At 46.5% G+C, this 20,390-nt stretch overlaps 1 protein-coding gene and 1 long non-coding RNA gene across 3 annotated transcripts; one reads left to right on the forward strand and one right to left on the reverse strand.

The window, feature by feature from the left end:
• Positions 1–296: 296 nt before the first annotated feature.
• On the forward strand, positions 297–12,974 carry LOC109768058 (DDT domain-containing protein DDR4). 2 transcript variants are annotated; one of them, XM_020326793.4, is made up of 12 exons: positions 297–827; positions 961–1,071; positions 1,604–1,690; positions 1,781–1,818; positions 1,906–1,987; positions 3,731–3,837; positions 3,943–4,117; positions 8,185–8,277; positions 8,369–8,489; positions 11,179–11,221; positions 11,326–11,517; positions 11,601–12,974. In XM_020326793.4, exons 1-12 carry the CDS (start codon positions 375–377, stop codon positions 12,379–12,381), a joined length of 2,283 nt encoding a protein of 760 aa, XP_020182382.1. In that variant the 5' UTR covers positions 297–374; the 3' UTR covers positions 12,382–12,974. The 2 variants fall into 2 exon arrangements, with proteins under 2 accessions (XP_020182382.1, XP_020182383.1); XM_020326794.4 differs by having other exon boundaries at positions 306–827; positions 8,372–8,489.
• Positions 12,975–14,288: 1,314 nt separating this feature from the next.
• On the reverse strand, positions 14,289–14,867 carry LOC120974525 (uncharacterized). Its single transcript, XR_005769908.2, has 3 exons — positions 14,755–14,867; positions 14,575–14,653; positions 14,289–14,400 (listed from the first exon to the last, which is right to left on the reverse strand). It is a non-coding gene; the product is annotated as an uncharacterized lncRNA (long non-coding RNA).
• Positions 14,868–20,390: the final 5,523 nt, after the last annotated feature.

A 20,390-nucleotide genomic window follows, 5' to 3' on the forward strand; every position in this document is an offset into this window, starting at 1 on the left:
TCTGTTTACGGTTCGTCGCGGCGGTGTCCGAGCAGAACCCGCAGAAGCCGACCCGTAAAAAAGTATATTCCGCGAATATACCTTTTTACGGGTCCGTTTGGGGTCTGCATCTGTGACCGTCCGAGCCAGCCCGCAAAAGCGGTTTTCCACGACGTGCAATCACATTTTGCGGGCCGGCCGGATGCGGGTCTGCTAGAGTTGCTCTTACCTAAAAAAAAAGTTATACTGTTTCTTAAATTTTCCGCCTGCTGTTTTTTTCTCAAATTATTAAAAAAAATTCCCTCGTCCCCTGTCCTCTCTGGCTCTCTCTCTCTCCCACCCCTCCTCGGAATCCCACTTCTACCCTTCCTCCCCACCGCCCCCTTCTCCTCTCCATGGCCTCCTCCTCCTCCTCACCCTCCCCGCCTCTCGCCTCTTTCTCCCAGACAAACCCTAACCCTCACGCCGGCGCAGATCCTCGATCTGATCCCTCCATGCCCGCCGCCAGCGACGGCGACGGAGCCTCCCCCGCGTCGACGGAGCTGCAGGAGGAGGCCGAGCTGGCCGCGCCGGGGAAGGAGGAGCTGGAGCCCCCTACACCTGCCGAGGAGACCCCAACCCCTAGGAAGACGCGCCTGCCGCGCGCCTGCAACAGCAAGCCGAGGCTCCCTCCCCCGCCGCCGCTAGAACGGCCGCGTCGCCGAGCTGCAGGGGGTGCCGCCGCGGACGAGACGCCGCAATGCCGCGTGGTGACGCCGCTTGTGTCGGAGCCCGAAGCGCCCGCGGAGCTGGCACGGTGGCGGCTCCGCTGTATGTGGGAGCTCGGCTCCGTCCTCAACTTCCTCCACGTGCGTGTCCCTTTTCTACCGTCATACCCCCAGCGGCCGGCAGCTCGGCGTACTGGGTTTGTTTCTTCGCATAGGCTTCCAGAGCTTGGATTAGGGTTTGACGCGGCTGTAGCACTGTTTCTGGTGGCTTTAGGTGTTCCGCGCTTTGCTCAATATCACGGTGGAGCTCACGGCAGAGGATATCGAGGTGGCACTTATCACACCTAACGGTACTCTATACGATATTCACATGCCGCTGCTAAAGGTGAGCTCCTTACTAACTCGGTTGTTAAGTTTTACATTTTTTTGTGGACCCCTTTCCCTCTCTTCTCTATCTTGTCTGGAATAAGTTCTGTAATTCTCAGTGCGCGGGAGTGCAGCACGGATCATTTTTGGTTCAGGATTAACACAAAATATGCTCTTCTGCTCGCAGGAAGTACAAGCTGTTCATTTTCTTTTTAAGGAAAATTTGGTTCCATGTGGGTCTAGGAATTTACCGCTAATCTTTAGTTTTCTTGCATTAACTATTTGAGCAAATGGTACAGTAGCAGCATGGCTGATGCCCGCTATTTCATTGCTGGAATATACTTCATTCATTGATTTACTAGAGTATATATGTACTCGATCACATGCTCTGTTTAGGCAATACATGTTGTTCAGCCAGCATCTCTAGGATTGGTTAGCATATTGAGTGCCTGTTACGCTCTTCAGCCTTTGATCTATCTTTTATGCTCAAGCAGTCACACAAACTAGAAACATCTTCTCTGGATTCTCATGATTGTTGATCACATGTGCAGTCAATTCCCCCAATAACCCGCATGGCGATGGGGCGAGGAACCTGGGTAACCGTCCTATGTAGAAAACTAAGGGATTGGTGGCATTGGGTATATTACTGATACCGCATGCTGCAAACAATTTAATGCCAGTATTGATATTCCATTCAATTGATAAACTAACAGAGATCCAAACTGCAGGTTGCAGAAGGTGATCTACCAATAGTTGCATCACATGGGTTAGTCCTGTACATAAGAACTGCTTGATCAGATTTTCTGGTTCTGTCTTATCTTCATAGTTTTGCTAATTGTCCCATCTTGTGCAGAGCTGAAATTGAAATGTACAAGGAGCTTGAACCATCGACTCGTTTACTGATCTTGAAAGCGATATGTGACATACGTGTCGAGGTTCGTGCTAATTTTGTTTCCATCCTAGGGAGGCAATGAAGTTTTTCAAAGTGCCAATCTTTTCAAATGTGCATTGTGGTAGAGAACTGTTACACCATTTTGATGTTGTATGTCACATGTGTTTTGTGCTGCGTATATCAATCCGAACTATGACTGACGGTTTGAACCGAGTTCCATTATGTTGATTCAGTTTGTTAGAAAGCTTATTTCACTTATAGATTAAAATACCAACAGTGCAATACGACCAATTTTCGTCTGTTTTGGCATATATTATTAGAAGTTTAGAACTAAGAACTTTGTAAATTTTTGCTGTTGATAAGGCATTCAGATGCCTGGCCAAAGATAATTCTTTAGCACTTCCCATTGTGGATTTCAGCAGCAGCTGCTGTTTATTCTAGTATATGAACTTGACAAAGTTAATGGACATTGTTACTCAGAAGGACACCTTTCGATATTTGGGGTCAATGCTGCAGAAGGATGGGGGTATTGATGAAGATGTGAACCATCGAATCAAAGCCGGATGGATGAAGTGTCGCCAAGCTTCTGGCATTCTCTGTGACAAGAGAGTGCCACAAAAGCTAAAAGGCAAGTTCTATAGGATGGCGGTTCCACCCGCAATGTTGTACGTCGCTGAGTGTTGGCCGACTAAAAGGCGACATGTTCAACAGTTAGGTGTGGCGGAGATGTGCATATTGCGATGGATGTGTGGCCACACGAGGAAGGATCGAGTCTGGGATGATGATATACGAGATAGAGTTGGGGTAGCACCAATTGAAGAGAAGCTTGTCCAATATCGTTTGAGATGGTTTGGACATATTCAACGTAGGCCTCCAGAAGCTCCAGTGCATAGCGGACGGCTAAAGTGTGTGGGTAATGTCAAGAGAGGTCGGGGTAGACCGAATTTGACATGGGAGGAGTCCGGAAAGAGAGATCTGAAGGATTGGAATATCACTAAAGAACTAGCCATGGACAGGGGTGCGTGGAAGCTTGCTATCCATGTGCCAGAACCATGAGTTGGTTGCGAGATCTTATGGGTTTCACCGCTAGCCTACCCCAACTTGTTTGGGACTAAAGGCTTTGTTGTTGTTGTTGTTGCTGCTGCTGCTGTAGTTGATGCTTATCACTACTGAAACAGCTTGGCAAGCGTGAAATAATGTTCATGTGAAAAATCTCAAATTTCTGAACAAAATATGCCTTTTTTTTATCTTGTTAACGCATTATGTTTTTTCTTGTTCTTTTAACCTTGTGGTGTTCATCTGCATAAAACTAAAGTACATATATTTTCTGCATGAAGGACATAACATGTGGAAGATTGACAATGGACTAAAAGGCAGACTTGAACTGGATTAGCTTGTATGTCAAATGAGTAATTTAATTGGCATATTTGGGAAGTAAATATAGTTTTGTAGAGGGGAGGAACTCTGCAATAGATCTTGTGCTTTGTAATAGAAAATTGTAGTGAAGATAATAATTTATAGGTGCTGATTTTTGAGAAAAACCATATGCCTGGTAGCATACAGTTAATTTCTCCATTCCTGTAGAAATTTAAAATAAAGGAGAAGAAAGGCATAGGGATGTGTTTTATTGATACTTCCTATCTTTGCAAGGGATAATTGCAACCACAAGCTGTGAGTTCTATGCTATTTTTGATATGTTCGAAAGTAGGTTACAGTTTAGGTTTGAAGCTAGCTGCATTGCATGTCTTTTAAGTTGGGTGTGATGGCTGACTATTGCATTTTGCAGCAAGATGATATACGCAACTACATTGACACTTCCGTAAAGCGTGGTTACGACCTTTCTACCTTCCGTAAAGAACGAATTGGGGGAGATTCCCTTGGAATCTCATATTGGTGGGTCAAATTTTTTCTTCCGTTTTTTGGCGAAAAGCATTTTGAAAAAAATTCATCCTTCGGATATTTATGTATGGCCCGTGCTAATCTAGTCATGCAAAACAGGTACGAAGATGATCCAATTCTTGGACATAGATTGTATCGTGAAATTAGACGAGTGGAACAGATGAAGAAGGAACCTGGGAAGAGATCGAAGGGAAAAAGAATTTCAACTCCTCCAGTTGTGTCGTATCATTGGGAAACTGTTGCGTCCACTTTTGAAGAATTTGATGATGTTGCAGTAAGTTGAGTTCGTAATATATGCTCCATACAGTTTGTTGCTAAGTTGAACTTGGTATTCCTCCAACAATCCTAATTCTTTCCGCGAACAATACATGAGCATATCTTGAATCAAACATAAACATCGTAGAGGTTTTATAACATGGAAGTGTTCTATGCCGTTATGATTAGGATAGTTGCTACTGACAGTTTACACTTGGTTCTGTTCACAAATTTACCTACTCTATTTGTGTTATGGCTCCTTGATCTGATGTTGTAGCTTAGGCCGGCGAGGAGGCGCCGTGCACAGAACCAGGAGGGTAACGGGTAGAAGATAGAGAACAGGGATAGGGGAGATTTAACGTCATTGATTGCTTCCTCAAACTAACGTGACTGCCTCCTATTATATAGGATGGCTTTGCACGAAACATTATTTGAGCACAAAAAAGACCACCTCTTGTCTAATACGGACTCACCCTGTCCTGAAAACTGTTGCCTACAAACAGACTATATACCAATCAGGTATCAATCCTAACTTGGTATCATCATAGTGACTAGACTTGACCAGCTGGGCTCCGGCTGTAGGTTAAGGCGGGCGCTAGGCACCAACCGGCTGTAGCTAGCCAGGAATCATTGCCCTGATGACTGTCTGATCCAGCGATATCGCTTGTTCGATTCGCGATACGTAGCATGACCCCAACCCCTGACGCTGGCACCACTGATGCTGCGATGCAGCATGGTTGCTTCGCCCCCGTGCGCACACATGGCATGGCCAGCGCAGCACCATTGCAGCACTGCCGGCACCCCATTCCACTCGTCGCTGCACCACACCTCGTCTCCTCGCTCGGCTGACAGCTGTGAGCTGCCGATGGCAGCACCACTGTCAATTTACAGCACAACAGCACACGCTACCACCCCTTGCAGCACCGTCACGCAGCAACACATGCTACCGCCCATCGTATCACTGTTGCGCAGCTGCTGCCCCGCTGATGTCCTCGAAGCACCGGCGAGTTCCATGCGGCTGGAGCACTCGCCGCCTGCTTGTCTCACCCCCGACTTGTTCCCTTGCAGTAGTCTGCAGCACCGCCGGCCTCGCAGCAGGAGTCGCAGGCCGTCGTTCGCAGCACTGCTTGCCTCGTAGTGCTGCTCCCTGCTCGTAGCACCCACGACCGTCTAGCAGCAGCCATCGCCGGCTCGCCGTGAAGTACCATGACGCTCCCGTCACAACAGCCCCTCTACCTATGCTCACAAGCTCGCTGCTTGCAGCATTGGGTGTTCCCGCTCGGTGCTGCGTTGCCACAGTTCGTCGCCGGCTTGTGCGTGCTTCCTCGCGGCCTTGCATGTAGCCCTGGCTAGTGCCCCAGCTTGCAGCACACCGCTGCCCCTACACCCACCCCCACGCAGCACCCCCGGTCGCCTCATGCACAGCATCGCGGCCATGGCTCTGCAACATCTGGGGGCCCTTTCAACGGTGAATCCGCAGCAAGGAAGAGGATGGAGCGGTGGTTGCTGCAGCACTTGCAATAGCGGCGTCGGTTCGGCGTGCTTCCATCACCGGATGGCCCCCCTTGCAGCAACCATGGTGGCGGTGGCGTGTCGTTGCAGCAACCATGTGTGGCGGTGGTTCGTGCTTGCAGCAGCGGGGTGGCCCCAAGCAGCATCGACGGCTGTGGCGTGCTGCGCCTGGTGGTTGCCTGCGAGACAGAGAAAGGGATGGGCAGATGATGAGGATGGAAGACAATAGAGATAAGGCTGGCAATTCTGAAAGCGGCGACGTGTGGGGTCCATAACAGACCTGGCCCAGAACACACCTGGCCGGCGCGCGACATGGTTTGTCATAAATGCTGGGAGCCAAGAGAGACCGGTTGGCGCCGCACGATCGCACGAGATCCAGCAGTGCCCGAGGTGGCTGACGGGGCAACTGTGTAGTTGGTTGAAAAGCAATTTTCGTTGGTTAATCCCCATATAACATTTCTCCCTTGCGATACAGCTTGTCCTCGAGTTGAAATGAGGGAAATGCCTCCTTGAATTCTCCATTGGTTCCCATGTAGCATGGTGATCAGCTCGCCCTGGCCACTTAACAAGGATGCCAAGTGCCACGACGAAGCGAAGTCTGCAACACCTTCTCTGGAACAGGGAGAGCACACCCATCTTCAATGGGAGGAAGTGTCCGTGACTCCAAGTTGGACATGCGGGTGGCTAAATTGCAAGGTGCTGCTCCCGCACCTGTTGTTGGTGCTGGCGGGCGCTTCCCTCCTGTTGCTTCTGTTGCTTCTGCCAGTGTTCCATGCGGGACATCATCTCATGCATGGAACATTGCAGCATCCGGGTTTATGGACCTCCATCTTCAGAACTTGTCATGGTCTCTGATACCAAGGTGTTATGGCGCCTAGACCTGGAGTAGCTTCCGGACCGACCGGAGGCTGGCGAGGAGGCACCGTTGACGGCGGACAGTACCCGGAGGATAACAGGGAGGAGAGAGAGCATAGAGATAAGGGAGATATAACTTTATTGATTGCCTCCTCAAACCAACGTGATTGCCTCCTATTGTATAGGATGGTCTTACAACACACGCTATTGGAGCACAAAAAAGGACTATGCCTCTTGTCAGGGTCTTGCCCTTGCGTAAAGACTGTCGCTTAAAAAAGACCATATAGCAATCAGGTACCAATCCTAACCAAGCAGACGACTTAACCAGCTTGGTGCGGCTGTAGGTTAATCGCCACATAGCAATTTGGTTAGTATCTTATGCATATGGTAGTATTACCACAAGAAGTTGTGGCTAACAGTTTTTAATAGGGAGTGCTACGCGTCCGCCGGGTGATAAACCGATTAGATTGGCCGCCTCGACGGCCATCGGATGCCGCTCGAAACAGCCGCCTGATCTACCGTCCCAGCCAACTAAGGACCTTTGCAACAGCGAGTTGCGCTCATGGGCTTTGCAACAAGGACCATGTTGCAAAGGTCTACCGCACTGCTGCCCCGCCATGGCCTAAGTGCCTCGGCCATGGAGCGCCGCTGGCCACTGGAGTTGTCGCGTCTCCTCCGACTCAGCACCCCGAGCAACTGCCTCTACTCCAGCACGACGACGACGAGTTCCCACGTCGGGCACTCCTCTGGCGATTTCCGCAACCGAAGCTATGTTTTTGGAACATGCGTCGTGTTGCAATGCTTGGCCTCGTATACTCTAACATCGGGCCCTCCTCCGGCGCTTTCTGCAACCGGGGCTATGTTTTTGAACAAGACCCCTGTTGCAGAAGAAAAAATATTCATCATTGAACCGTTTTTTTCTTTCTGAAACAAGACCCCAGTTGCAGAAACCTTCTGAAACTAGACCATGTTGCTGAAAAAAACTTCACCACCGTACCCTTTTTTCTCTTTTCAAACAAGACCTCCGTTGCAAAACCTTCTGAAACAATACGCTTGTTGCAAAAAAAAAAAAAGAACTAGCTGCATGGGACTTGTGGCCAGCACGAGCGCTCGATCGCGCTCGATCAAGATCCATCTGACGGCTGCACAGGCGACAGACGCTGTGCGTGCATCAGCCGGTTTGAGGATAGCATTTTCCTTTTAATAGGGAGAAGAATGACGGAGACAGATTTTGATGTGCCTGCCAGTTCATTGTATGGATTGATCTACATGAGTACATAAAGCAGACACTCGATAGAAGAGAAAGCATGGGGTATTAAGTAAAACTTAATAACATGACATACCTGCAGCGCGCTTTCTTATGTGATATTACTGCCGTATATAACTGATTCCTAACATTTCTGGACTTGCCTGAAGTTTTTAAGCATCTCGAATATTGTGGCACCATCTCGTATTCAGTTGTCAGCCCACGTGTTTCCATACTGTGTTAATGTTAGACAATATAAGGTTGTAATTGTGTATATACCTTAATAATGTGCCAAGATTTACCTAATTGTGAGTACAGTTGACTAATTTCCATGGAGCTCAACAAAGTTAACTCAGAAGGAAATGTTGACATGGAATGTTAATCAGCTTCTATTTCTAAGTTAATTGTCATTGTTAATCTTATTATTCCCTTGTTGATTAGTTATAGTAACTTTTCTGTCTTGTCTTATTTAGGAAAAACTATTTTCTAGTCGGAACAGGACAGAGGTTTCCCTTGGCAAGAAGTTGAAGATTGAATATCTTCCAGAGATCGAAAAGATTCATAAAGTACATAGCTTGTTTAACTCGGCCTAATATGTTTGTTTTGCTAGCTGATAGCTGTTTTGAACCTGTTAATCACAACCATTTTATTGCACAGAAGAAGGAGAAGATGCTCAAAAAGCAACAGAGAGAAGCTCTCCTCCTCGATAGTTACTTGACATCAGATATTACCACTGGTCGGTCTCTTCGTGATAGAAAGCCTGTAACATATACTTTTGGTAAGTCCCCACTGAACTAAGCATTATTGTTTGTTCAGATCTAATTCTAAACTGTAAACATCACTCAAGTTGGAATCTGAATTGCCCGTCTTACACAGGATGGTGTTATCCCATTAATACATCTTCTGAATGCTGCCTAGCTAAAATTTCCTTATTGTTTTGAACACAGTGGCACTTCTTGTAGGGCCTGTTTGGGACTGCTCCACTCCACCAAAATCAGCTCCATTCCGCCAAATCTACTTTGGAGCAGCTCCACCCAGGAGTTGCAGCTTTACCATAGAGCACTTTATTCTGTTTGGCTTCCAGCTAGCTCCAGCTTCAAGAATGGAAAATTTTGGTGGAAAAGATTTTTTTTGGGGGTGGGGGGGGGGGGGGGGGGGGTGACATGGGAAAAACCCCCGAAGGGTTATCCACTTACTGCTGGCAGTGGTGGGTAATTTCCCTCCAACTCCATGAGGACTTTTCTAACTAGAGTTTTTTGGAGCACTCACTAAAAAGCTTTATGAAAAACAGGGAGTTGATCCAGTTTCTAGTTTCTTTGTGGAGTGGGACATTGTGGAGCTGAATTTTTGGGAGTGGAGCAGTACTAAACAGGCCCGTAATAGGCGTTCAGTTATTAAACGAGGGTATTTCCTTCACATTAGATGACCGATTTAACCTGCACCACTGACTGACTGTTCCGTCATTTACATCCCATGTCCTTTATGGAACCCCTAGGTGTATGGTATAGGTATTTCTTAGTAAATTTAGAGCATGTCCAACAGCTGCCCTAAAATAGGGCACTGAAAAACATTTTTAGGACAGCTAGAAGTGATTTTAGGGCACCAAAAATTGTTCTCCATCAGCTGCCCTAATATAGGGCACCATTGCTCCAACAGATGATGTAAAATAGGGCACCAACTATGTTTCTCTTCTCCACAATTGCATACATATTGACACAAAATAATGTCAGATAAATAAAAGCTTTTTGACTACATTATGTGTAACAAAACTGCATATGAAAACAACATATTCTCTAGTTGCACGCAAATGTAAATAAACTGCATTAATCAGAGCCAGCATCGCTCACCACAGTGTCAAATACAATGGCGAATCAGCCTGCATATCCTCATACATGTCCAGAGAACAGCCACAGTTTACCAGATTGTGTGCTACCTGTTTCCTATTAGCAAAAATAAACCTACAAGCATACACAATTAGAGGCGTACACAACCTCAAGCGGAACAAGCGTACACAACCGGAAGCTCTGCATATTAGAGTTGAGGTTGCTACTGGAACCTCTGGATAACATTGAAGGTACTTGAGGAACACCTTCAGTTCAGCCATAAACATTGCAGACTTGATGATCGATCCGCACCATGTCCACGAGCCTGTGGGCGTGACTTGGAGCAGGTTCCTGGCGAGACCCATGGAGATGAGCCCGGCGCTGCAGCCCATCGTGGGAGGATTCGAGGTCGCAGGACGGTGGGATGAACGCGGTCAGGAACATTTGTACGGGCGGGAGCGCTCAGCCGGGCGAGCAAATCCTCGGGCCCTAGCTCCGCCGCCTTCAGCAGGGCCGATGCAGTGAAGGGAACTGCCATTGGAAGGTCCGCTGGATGTGGCTGCCTCACTTCAGCCGCCGCCGCTGCAGCTGGCCTGGTATCGCCTGCCTCCGTGGGATCCCCCCCCCCCCCCCCCCCCCCGGGGGGGGGGGGGTGTCCATGTATCCGGCCAGCCAGCTCACCTTCTTCTCCCGGCCGCCTAACAACCAGCCGGGCATGCCCGGCCACGGTGCTCGGAGTGGGCGTAGAGCGCTTCCGCAGTGGCGGTGCTGGAGGACGTGGTCGGAGCTCAGGCATGGCGGCGGAGGCAGATAGGAGGGCCGGCGGCGAAGGAGGACGGGGCTGTGGCGCTAGGGCTGTCACGGGATCAGGTCTGGCCTCTCTTTCTCTCTTGTACGGCCTTGGTGGCACCCTCTAGCAGCGGCAGCCCTTGAGGCCGAATCCGACCGGATCCATGGTGGAGCTGCTGGATTCGAGGCCAAATCGATGGGAGAGGAGGCGGTGGCAGTCGTGGAAGGGCGGCATGAAACTTCTGGTTGGTAGTTGACGTGCGTGCGTTGGTGGATTTGTTTTGCGGCAGCGGGTAGGCTGCCTGTATATTTGCAGCACAAGTGGTCGCAGTTTTGGGCTGCCCAAAAAAATTTGCAGCACAAGATACATATAGGGCAGCTGTTGGAGCACCGTTTTTGGGTCAAAATGCCCTAAAAACTGTTTTTTGGGCAGCTGCCCTATTTTAGGGCTGCTGTTGGAGATGCTCCTATATGACTCTTTGTTTTCTTATCAGCAGCAAAGTAATGACAATGAGACAGCTCCTGAGAATGAGAATTAAAATTGAATCTGTGTTGGCTGCCTCAGATTAACCTGATTATATTTTTAGTGAGGGTTGTCAGTAACCTCATTTGGTAAGCTTCAAGAATCAGAATTGATTGCTTTCCAAGAGTATTAGGTACTAGGTACTTGTTGGAAAGTGAGACTAGCATGTGGCGGAAATTGATCCTGTATGCCCTTGTGCACTGGTTTCCTCATGTTCGTTATGGCACCTAAAATATGTTCTGTCATATTGTTGTCATTTTACCCCGCTGTCGTTTGTTTGCTCGACTCAATATCTGTTCTAATTACAAGGTTTGACCTTTCTTACGATGCAGATGACTATGACCGCTCAATAAACGAAGCCATTAAAATAACGAAGTATGTGGATCATCTTTATTGCTTCATAAATTTCCTTTGGTGGAATTCATGTTTTAGAGAGAAGAAATTTTTGGCATACTTATATGCTACACATTCTTGGACAGGAAAAGAGAAAACTCTGCCGAGCTTGTTACTACTCTCAATAGAAGGATGCTTATACCAAGACCAGAGTCATCAAGTAATGGCAAGTTAAATGACCCCTCTCTAGCCAATGAATTAGATGATGGAAATTCTTCAAAGTCGGATGACTACCAAGATAGTGATGGGGAACAAGAAAATGAAGCACTTGATCGCAGGTACATGTCTCACTGAACATTTGGTATATAGGAGTTAACCCAATGAAACTTGAGCCTAATATAGTTAATGCTTTCATTTGTAGTAACCGGCGCAGGAGAAGATCTCAGCGATACACACAAGATTTTGTTGAAGCTGTCTCGGATATTGATCCGAACTTTGACAGCGATGATGATATCATGGGAGAAGCGGTTTATGATGAGGAATATCTGAGAACTCGCAAACTGCAGAAGACATCAAGTGCTTCTGAAGAGGATGAAGAGTTCCGGTTGGAAGAGGATGTTGAAGATGACGATGAAGAAGAGGAAGAGGAGTTTTCTGCAGGCACCAGCGAAGATATAGAGGAGCCCCAGCGTCATAAAAAGTCACGAAGTCAAAATGGCCGAGGTGCTAAGCTGAGATCTGTTGATGAAATCCAAACAGGTCTCAGACGCAGCAAGCGTTCTTCTCGTCCACGTATAAACTACCAGCAGTATGATTTTTCAGACACGGATGCAGAGGCGGGAAAGGCAGGTAAATCAGATGCATCAGACCCCGATGCCAACTCTGATGCAGAAAATGGTATGGAACTCTCGACATCAAGTCAAGGGCTACAGGAAGAAGAGGATGATGGCCCCGAGGAACTAAAAGTTAGTAATGGTAATAACGATAAAATGTCTGAAGACCATGCAGTGGCAGCAAATAAAGAGCAAAAGGAGGAGCAGCGGCAACTGCAGCCAGAGTCTGTAGAGAAGATGGATGCTCCCAGCAGGGAGAGTGGAAGTGTTGGAAGAACATTCCTAGATCTAAACGAGCTTGCGCCTGGAGGTGGCTTTGACGAAGGCCCTAGCCTGGCAATGAAAGATGAGGACATGGATAACAGTTAGGAAAAAAGTTGTGATAGATTCGAGTGTTAGGGATTGCTGTTTCGAGCAAGGTGTAAATGCGTGAAGTCATGGACCATGACAATCAATGGGCCTCTGATGAGATGTCGTGATATTTGGATGGCTCAGTTTGATTGTTAGTACATTGATGATTCACAGTGACAAAAGGTGTGAGATTCCACCTGGAGGGGGGCTTCAGGGACACACATCCTCAAACATCATTTGAGCGCTTGGGAGGGGATGCCATGCTGACAAAGTTTACCATCCGCTTCTGTAAACTACATGAAGGCCGCGTGTTGATCAATTGCTGCTGTATTATGGTTAGATTGATTGATTCTATCTTGTGGTCGAGAATGTAGGATATAAATTTTATTGCCTAGCCTTGGGCATGATGCTGCTGCTGTGTGGGGTATCACAGCAGTATTTCGCAGGGAGCAAAACTTGCACAAGTGAGTTGTCCGCTGGTCGGCATCTGAGCTACTCTTTTCCACGTGTAGCATGTGGCTCGAGTCTAAGCATGAGCTGTAGGTTTGTATTTATAATACTGTATGTGACTACCTGATTAGTTTGGCAAAATCTGTGCAGCTGACTTCTAATTTCCCGGTCAAAGTCCTTGTAGTATTACTTTATTTTGATGGAATTTGCGTTGTGTTCTTCCTTGACGACGAATTGACGAGGGGAGAAAATGTACAATACTTAAATCATTAACTGCATTTATACCTCGCAGAGAACTCTACTCCCACGGAGTGTCTCCTCTGTGAATGAACATCGCTCGAAGCCTGAAATAAATCTAGAAATAATACGAGCACCAATGTTGTCAGGACTTGAACTCTGATGGCCTGAAGATACCACTGTTCTCCTAACCGTTCAACCACAAGGTTGATTCGCGACGTACTCTGGTGGTTTACGGATACCACTGTCCTCCTAACTATTCAACCACAAGGTTGATTCGCGGCATGGAGCCATTTACGTTGTGCTTTGATTCCTGGCCTCCTGTCGTGACAATTGCAACAAAGTATTGGAGGAACGGAGATATAGACTAACTAGATAACTCCCCGCGCATTGCTGCGGAAAATATTGCCTACAATTGGTCCTTTACTCGACTGACTAACTCTCCTAAAAGGATCATGAAAAGAATGAATAAATTATTTTTCTTTGTCAACAATACTTTAAAATGATAGTACATTACTTATACCAATCAAAGTATCACAACCGACAACCAGTCAGATTAGAGGATCATATGATAGTTTACATGCGGAAACCAAACAGTTTACGGCTTCAATACATGCCCACCATCTCCGCTTCGTCTGTAAGGAAAAAAAAACCCTTCTCTCTATAACTGAAACATCACCACCTATCTACATCCCCAAGTTTTAACCATGCCAATGTCCATGAGAACTCCCTTGTGCATTTACTTCGATCCATCCCTCCACATGAGGAAAAGAAATGTCGGATATTAAACACGAAAATAACTGAAGGGAAACTTCAAAATCAAGAAAAAAGTTACATGTAAACATCAAGGGCCTTCTATTATTCAGAGAACATGGATTCATCTTGCATTACTACTAATTAATATAAGAAGATGTGCTGAACAACTAAGAAAATTTTGGATGGCATATCATCAAATTAAACTTCTGCACTTTTGCAATTCATTGGACATTTTCAGTAATACACAATAGTAATATGTGCAATTGTGGTCCTGAAAAAGGAATGGAATAACATGAGTTTCATCGACTGGATGATATCATTGCTTTCCTCAATAGTTGACTGACATGGTTGATAAAATCAAGGGTTTTGCACGAACACAATGATTTGGATCCATAGCATTTTGGCACACATCGATTGATATATATTTTGGGATCTGGGGAGTTATGAAGTATCGTTTCTGCAGAACGCACTATAGATGTCAGGGAACACCTCGACACACCAGTGCTCCTTATCTTGAGTTCCTGATCAAGCCACCAACTACTGCTACCGCTAGCAGCCGTGTGCTATATCGCCGTTCATTGGATGGCGAGAGTACTGCAGTAGAGAAATAGTTACATGTATTAGGAATTGATTTGACAGATAATTAGATGTGTGTGTGTGGCATGGTGCCCATCTGACATGTATTTGGTTCTCATACTTTTGCCAAAACAAAAGAAGGAACTGCCACATTGTACCTCTTATTTATTAGATACTACATGTCAATCTCACCATGGATGTCAAACAAACGAAATTCAGATCGTCCATTCGCGAACTATATCAGCTGCAAGATTCCTCCCGTCGTCCCGATCTGTCAGAAAATTCAGAAAGTCAGTTAGACTCAACATACAAACCTAACTAATTGAACTTATCTCCTGATAAGCGATCGGAGCAGGGCGTGCCATTGTGTACCTGCTTGTGTGCAGCTAATCCAAATCCGATACCACGCAATCGAGGAGAGGAAGAGAACGACTCGACGACACCGGCGAGCGAAGGAGAGTCGGTGAAGTTAGGAAAGCGACAATGGGATGGGAATGGGATGGGAGGGGACAGATGGGAGATGTATATGAAGGAAAGGGAAGACAATGCACCGTGAAGGGTTAACTGCAGCAGTTACCACGTGCATGCGTTGTTACGTAGTTCTCTTATTTATTTATTAGCAGATTTCTTTATCTCAAACGGCGCACGTACAGGGGGAAGACCAAGGAAAAAAAGTGATCTCCTGCCTATAAAATGAACGGCGCTTCCTGTCCCGCTGTAGTACTTCTGATAAATCTTCCACAAAATAAATGATGACGTGGATGCATGGAAATACTATGCATGCTAAGAATTGATGATGTGGCAACACTGTTGAGGTGGATAGCTTGCATGTTAAGAGAAATAGGATAGTGGGGATGAACTATTTAGGTATTATGGATTCAATGTTGCTTTAATAGTTTCGTGGTTGTAATTATACACACGCGGACATATGCATACATCAACTGCCTACATCCCTACTGAACTATCTTGGTTGCGCCGTTCCTTTATTTTTTTAAAGAATCTGGACCCATTGTCAATATAACAAAACTTACATCGAGGTCCGAGGATCACCGAACAACCACTACCGCCACCAGAATGAGCCGCCGCAGCTTCGCTGTCATTGCTAAGGGGCCTCTCACCACGTCGACTTCTGACCTAATGGGTCGGACGTCCTAGGCCAATTCGGACAGCCCATGGCGATTACAAGGAAGATATAGAAGTCTTGACGTATACTCCAAGACGTTGGATTTGTGGAGGACTATGCCTTCCCATACATAGACGACTAGGATCTTGTACCCTAGCCCCTAGGACCCTCCCCTGGTATATGAACCGAGAGGCTTGGCATGTAGGCAGGACATTACAATCTCTTGGTAGTTTACATGTGCTTTGTACACACCCCAACGCAATAAACACAAACATGACGTAGGGTATTATCTATTCGGAGAGCCTGAACTTGAGGTAAACCCCGTGCCTTTGTTACCATTGCTCCTAGATGCCTAGCTTATGATCCCCTACCAGGAGACGTGACGGATTTAGCTCTGTTAGTGGTGGACCATGCCGGTCCTGCTAGGTGATCGTCGTGGAGCGATGAGAGTCAAGATCAACACTGCGATCGACTCCGTCACAACCTTTGTGTCGGGCCAGATGTTCGTCTTCGGCGGCATCACCCTCATCGCCAACTCGACTGGCCTTCTTGTCCAGGACGAAACCTTTACTTCAGGCTGTACCGTCAGGTTCGACATCATGGAGTACACCACAGATCCCCACAGCGAGCTGATCTTTTGTGGCTTGGTTTCGCGCCAAGTCGAGGAGCAACCTCAGGTATTCTCCTCGGGCCCGATTTCAGATCAGGTCCAGGATAGATGTGAGACAACCTTACCGGGATCAGTGTCAGATTGGATCCCAAAGAAACTCTCCCCAGGCGAGATTTTGGATGAAGCTTTGGAGGAGGGTGTGAAGCCGTGAAACCTCGGGATCAGTGTCAGATTGGATCTCGAAGCCGCTTCCCCGGTTTCAGACCTGGCCAAGGAGGAGCGTGAGAAAGTCCTCTTTGATGTAATGTTACATCGGCTAAAGTAAATCGCGAAAATCAAATTTCCCAATCTAGGCATCAGATCAAATAGTGGAACTCCCTGTGGGAGTCAATTTTTCCTACCCACCCACCACCCATCTCATTGCTAACGTCGAAGATCTCACCGGCATCCTTGAAGGCATAGTCGACGAGGCCGCAGACAAGGAAGAGGAGATCGGTGAGATGGAAGAAGACCTCGACCTACGACATCTACATGGTGGATACACCTCACGCCAGAAGAATTTGTTACTCCGAACTCCTAGAACGGATTTCAGGCTCTAACGGCCCTGAACTTGGAGGAACGGGTATGCAAACTTATAATGAGTGGTTGGAAGCACCCCTGTAGGGTTAAATCTTTCAAAAAGCCGTGTCCGCAGTTACAAACGACTTGGAAATTTATAATGTCCAGACGTAGAAAACTTCAATTAGTAACTAAAACTTGCTCAACCATGTGCGTGCCATGACCGTCTCTTCTTATGGGTATGTAAGGAAGAAGAGATCATGGTGGGTTATGCATGACTCGTAGGCAGGTGTTCAGGACCACTTATTGATCAATTAGTTATGACCCCCTTATGCATAGGTTTATCTTATCTTGTTCTAGTATTCGTAGGACTAGATGGTTTACATTACTTAGTTGCATGCTGCAACCTCACCACATAGCCATATCATACCCAAAAGTGTTTTTAGTATTAGTACCCTTGGTAATGTACTTGTTGAGTCCCAAAAGGCTCACATATACCACAACAACTTAGGCACAAGTTCAGGTAAAGGTTTGCTCTAAGTTGAGAGCATGGAATGTTCCACATGGAGTTTCTTTTCATTCTTCTTCGACGACGTCTAGATTTGGGTTCTCGATCGGCAGTCTAGGACTGCAGGGTAGACGCTTTGCTTGTTTCTCTTGCCTCTTAGGCATATTTGCTTCTTATCCGCACTTAGATCAGTGCCTTCTTCTGCTCCAATGATTGGTGATATATTTATGTTTTGACATATATTTTCCCTATCCTCACTCATATTATCTCTTCATCTCTTTTAGTTGTGTTTTCTACGATGTCCATCCTGGTCGCCGACATATGACAATGCGTGTATGTTAGGAAGTCATATGTTGGGGCGACCAATATGCACTTCTAGTCCCCGCGAAGATTGCAACATCTTTGTTGGGATTAGGAACGCATCTTGGGCGTTATAGCATGCAACACGGTCATGCCAAGTGGGCCAGGGTGAGATAGTTCGCAACCCACGGGTCTTAGCTTTTGCTGTAGAGATGCAATGCCGAAGAACTGGGTGTTGCAAAAAACAGTTAAATTGTGCTATTGTTTCAAACGGGTTTATTTTGTGCTAAATTTAGCTTAACTAAGAAATATGCCAACGGAGACATACTTCGCTATGGAGCAAACACATTGTCCATGATCAAGATCGTTTAATTTGCTAGCTCATAATATTTATTCAGGGCAAACATTCCAAATGAAGATTTACATCACGCGACAATGATACACCCCGTAGGATTGACTGACATTCGGTTCATGTCCGTGGATGGCATGGATCATGGTGCGTGTTGTTGATGAGGACACCACAACCATCGACAAGTCTCCAACAATTATAGGTCCAATCACAAGAATTCGCGCCAAATAAATAATTGACCAGGTGAACGCTAACTTAAATTTACCTTGTAACCTTGATGACACAACTATGCTTTCATCCCCATTGTTGTTGGTTGAACTTAGGTATCACATGGAAGAAATCCAACAACCTATGAGCTCTTGAAGCAATCGGTCTAGAGAAACAAGTTTGGAGAAAACAAGTTTCAAGTGAAGCTGATGCTGTCAGTTTTTACCTCTGATGTTTCGTTGTGCCACACCCATGTGGTGGAGAGACGGGGCCATAGGGGTACATCAACAGAAGGTACATCAAATTATCTTTTCAATGCAAAAAATCTCACATCATTTGGAGTTGTGAGTCAAAAGTTCTAGTCATTCTCATGGAAGGTGTCCAGGCTGTCAAGGCTTCGCGAATTTCCGAGGAGCTCTGCAACAACTCCCAAAGTTGACTGCTTATTCACCCAAGGAAGCCATGCAAACCTGCTTACTTTTCACACCTAGTTAAGGGGGGTTGTCCCTACTATAAAACCCCATCTCCCCCATCCTCTAGAGAACCTTTGTCAAACCATTCAGCTACAAGCTTATGCAGCAAGACTGCTAGAGAGATCCGAGAGATCTTACTACCTTTGATCTTGTGAGTTCATTCAGATTCGTGAGAAGGAGCCTATGGTTCCCCCTAGTTCGTGCTCTATGGTTCCGGCCGTTTTGTGTCGATTAGTCCTGGTTTGTGGTTCTGCGATTGTTCGAACAGCGGGTTGGAGTTCTTGTGGCTTCGGTCAGCCATCCCCAACGTACGGGTTGCATCCAACCTTGGTAGGTATAAAGCTAGTTATCCCGGCTTCTTGCAGCTAGTTATCCATCTCGATTTGATCCTACGATGTGAAGATCGGGCCACCCTCGGGCGTGAACTCGTTCATCGGGTTCCCACCTATCATCTGGCATCAGAGCCTTCATTGACACGGTAGGATCTGTTATCCAAGTTTATCTTGCTATCATCCCTTTAGATCGAGTGTTTTTCATGCTATATTTTCTGTCCTAGAAGTCCAAAGCCCCACCAAAAATAAATCCAAGCCTTGTTGGTGCTGAGATCTTGTTGTTGCATACCTTGCATGTTCTTCATCTTTTAGATCTACACCAAGTTCATCTTCGTAATTGCTTTCAGATTTGGTTGTTGTGCTTTGGAAAAGAGAGAAAAAAAGAGTGGCAAAAAATCAAAGAGAGAAAAAAAAGAGTGGAAAAAAAGTCAAGAGAGAAAAAGAAAGTGTTGTGTAAGATCCAAAAGTTTCAGCTTGGTAGAAAATTTTCAGAAGCTTGTGTGTTGTGTATTCTTAATCTTGGTGCAAAGGTGCAGCAGATCTATCCCCATATTTTCTTGGTTTGCATCAACTTGATTTCAGCACAAGCCCCTTTTTGTTTACCCCACCGAGCTCCACCAAAAACCGAAGCTAGTTCTTTGATCTCTGTCTTTCAATCACTTTAACACATCCGGGAGAAGCACAAGCTGATGTGAACTCATAAGAACTTTGGTGAGTAAGAGGTGAGGTTGTGTGATTCCACAAAATTATCCTATTCCACTTTTGGCCTTACTAACATGGCAGGATCTAGACCGAGTGTTCATGGAGAAAACCATGGGGAAGAAGATGCCCGGGTCACACGTGCCGAGCTGCAACGACTCGAGAACAAATTACTCCAAGCCATGGAAAGGATGCTTCACGAGCGTCCTCCAGCAGGTGGTGATAGGGTTCGACACCGACAACACCCTATTGATCCACTTGAGTAAGTTGGCGATGAGAATTCCATGCACGCTGCTGTGGATGGTGCCTTGGAGGATGATAACAACAACTATGGTGGACATGTGGCTGCTGCTCGTGGGCGTGGTGCCGCTGCTCATGGAGGGCAGCGAGGAGGACAACTTCGAGGGCGACGCCATGGTCCTCGTGGGCACTACTATGACCCTCATGAGCATGTTGCTCGTGGTCATGGAGATGATTTTGATGATTATGGTGGTGTTTCATACCGTCGTGCTGCTGAAGATGGGCGTCATGCAGAACATCATGACCGAGTTGGTCGAGATGACATAGCAAGAATCAAGTTGCACGTCCCCAAGTTCACAGGAAAGGAAGACCCCGATGCATATTTTGGGAAGAGCAGTGTGATCAGTTTTTTCGTATCCAAAACCTTGCTGACCCGAAGAGAGTCAACCTTGCTTGTGTTGAGTTTTCTGGTTACGCACTCACTTGGTGGAACCAACTCCAAGAAAATCAGCTGCTGTTAGGCTGTGACCACATTGACACTTGGGAAGAGATGAAACAAGCCATGAGGCGAAGGTTTGTTCCTTCGCAATATCAAAGAGATCTCCGAAA

Source organism: Aegilops tauschii, chromosome 2, assembly GCF_002575655.3.
Source record: "Aegilops tauschii subsp. strangulata cultivar AL8/78 chromosome 2, Aet v6.0, whole genome shotgun sequence".
Classification (NCBI taxonomy): Eukaryota; Viridiplantae; Streptophyta; class Magnoliopsida; order Poales; family Poaceae; genus Aegilops; species Aegilops tauschii.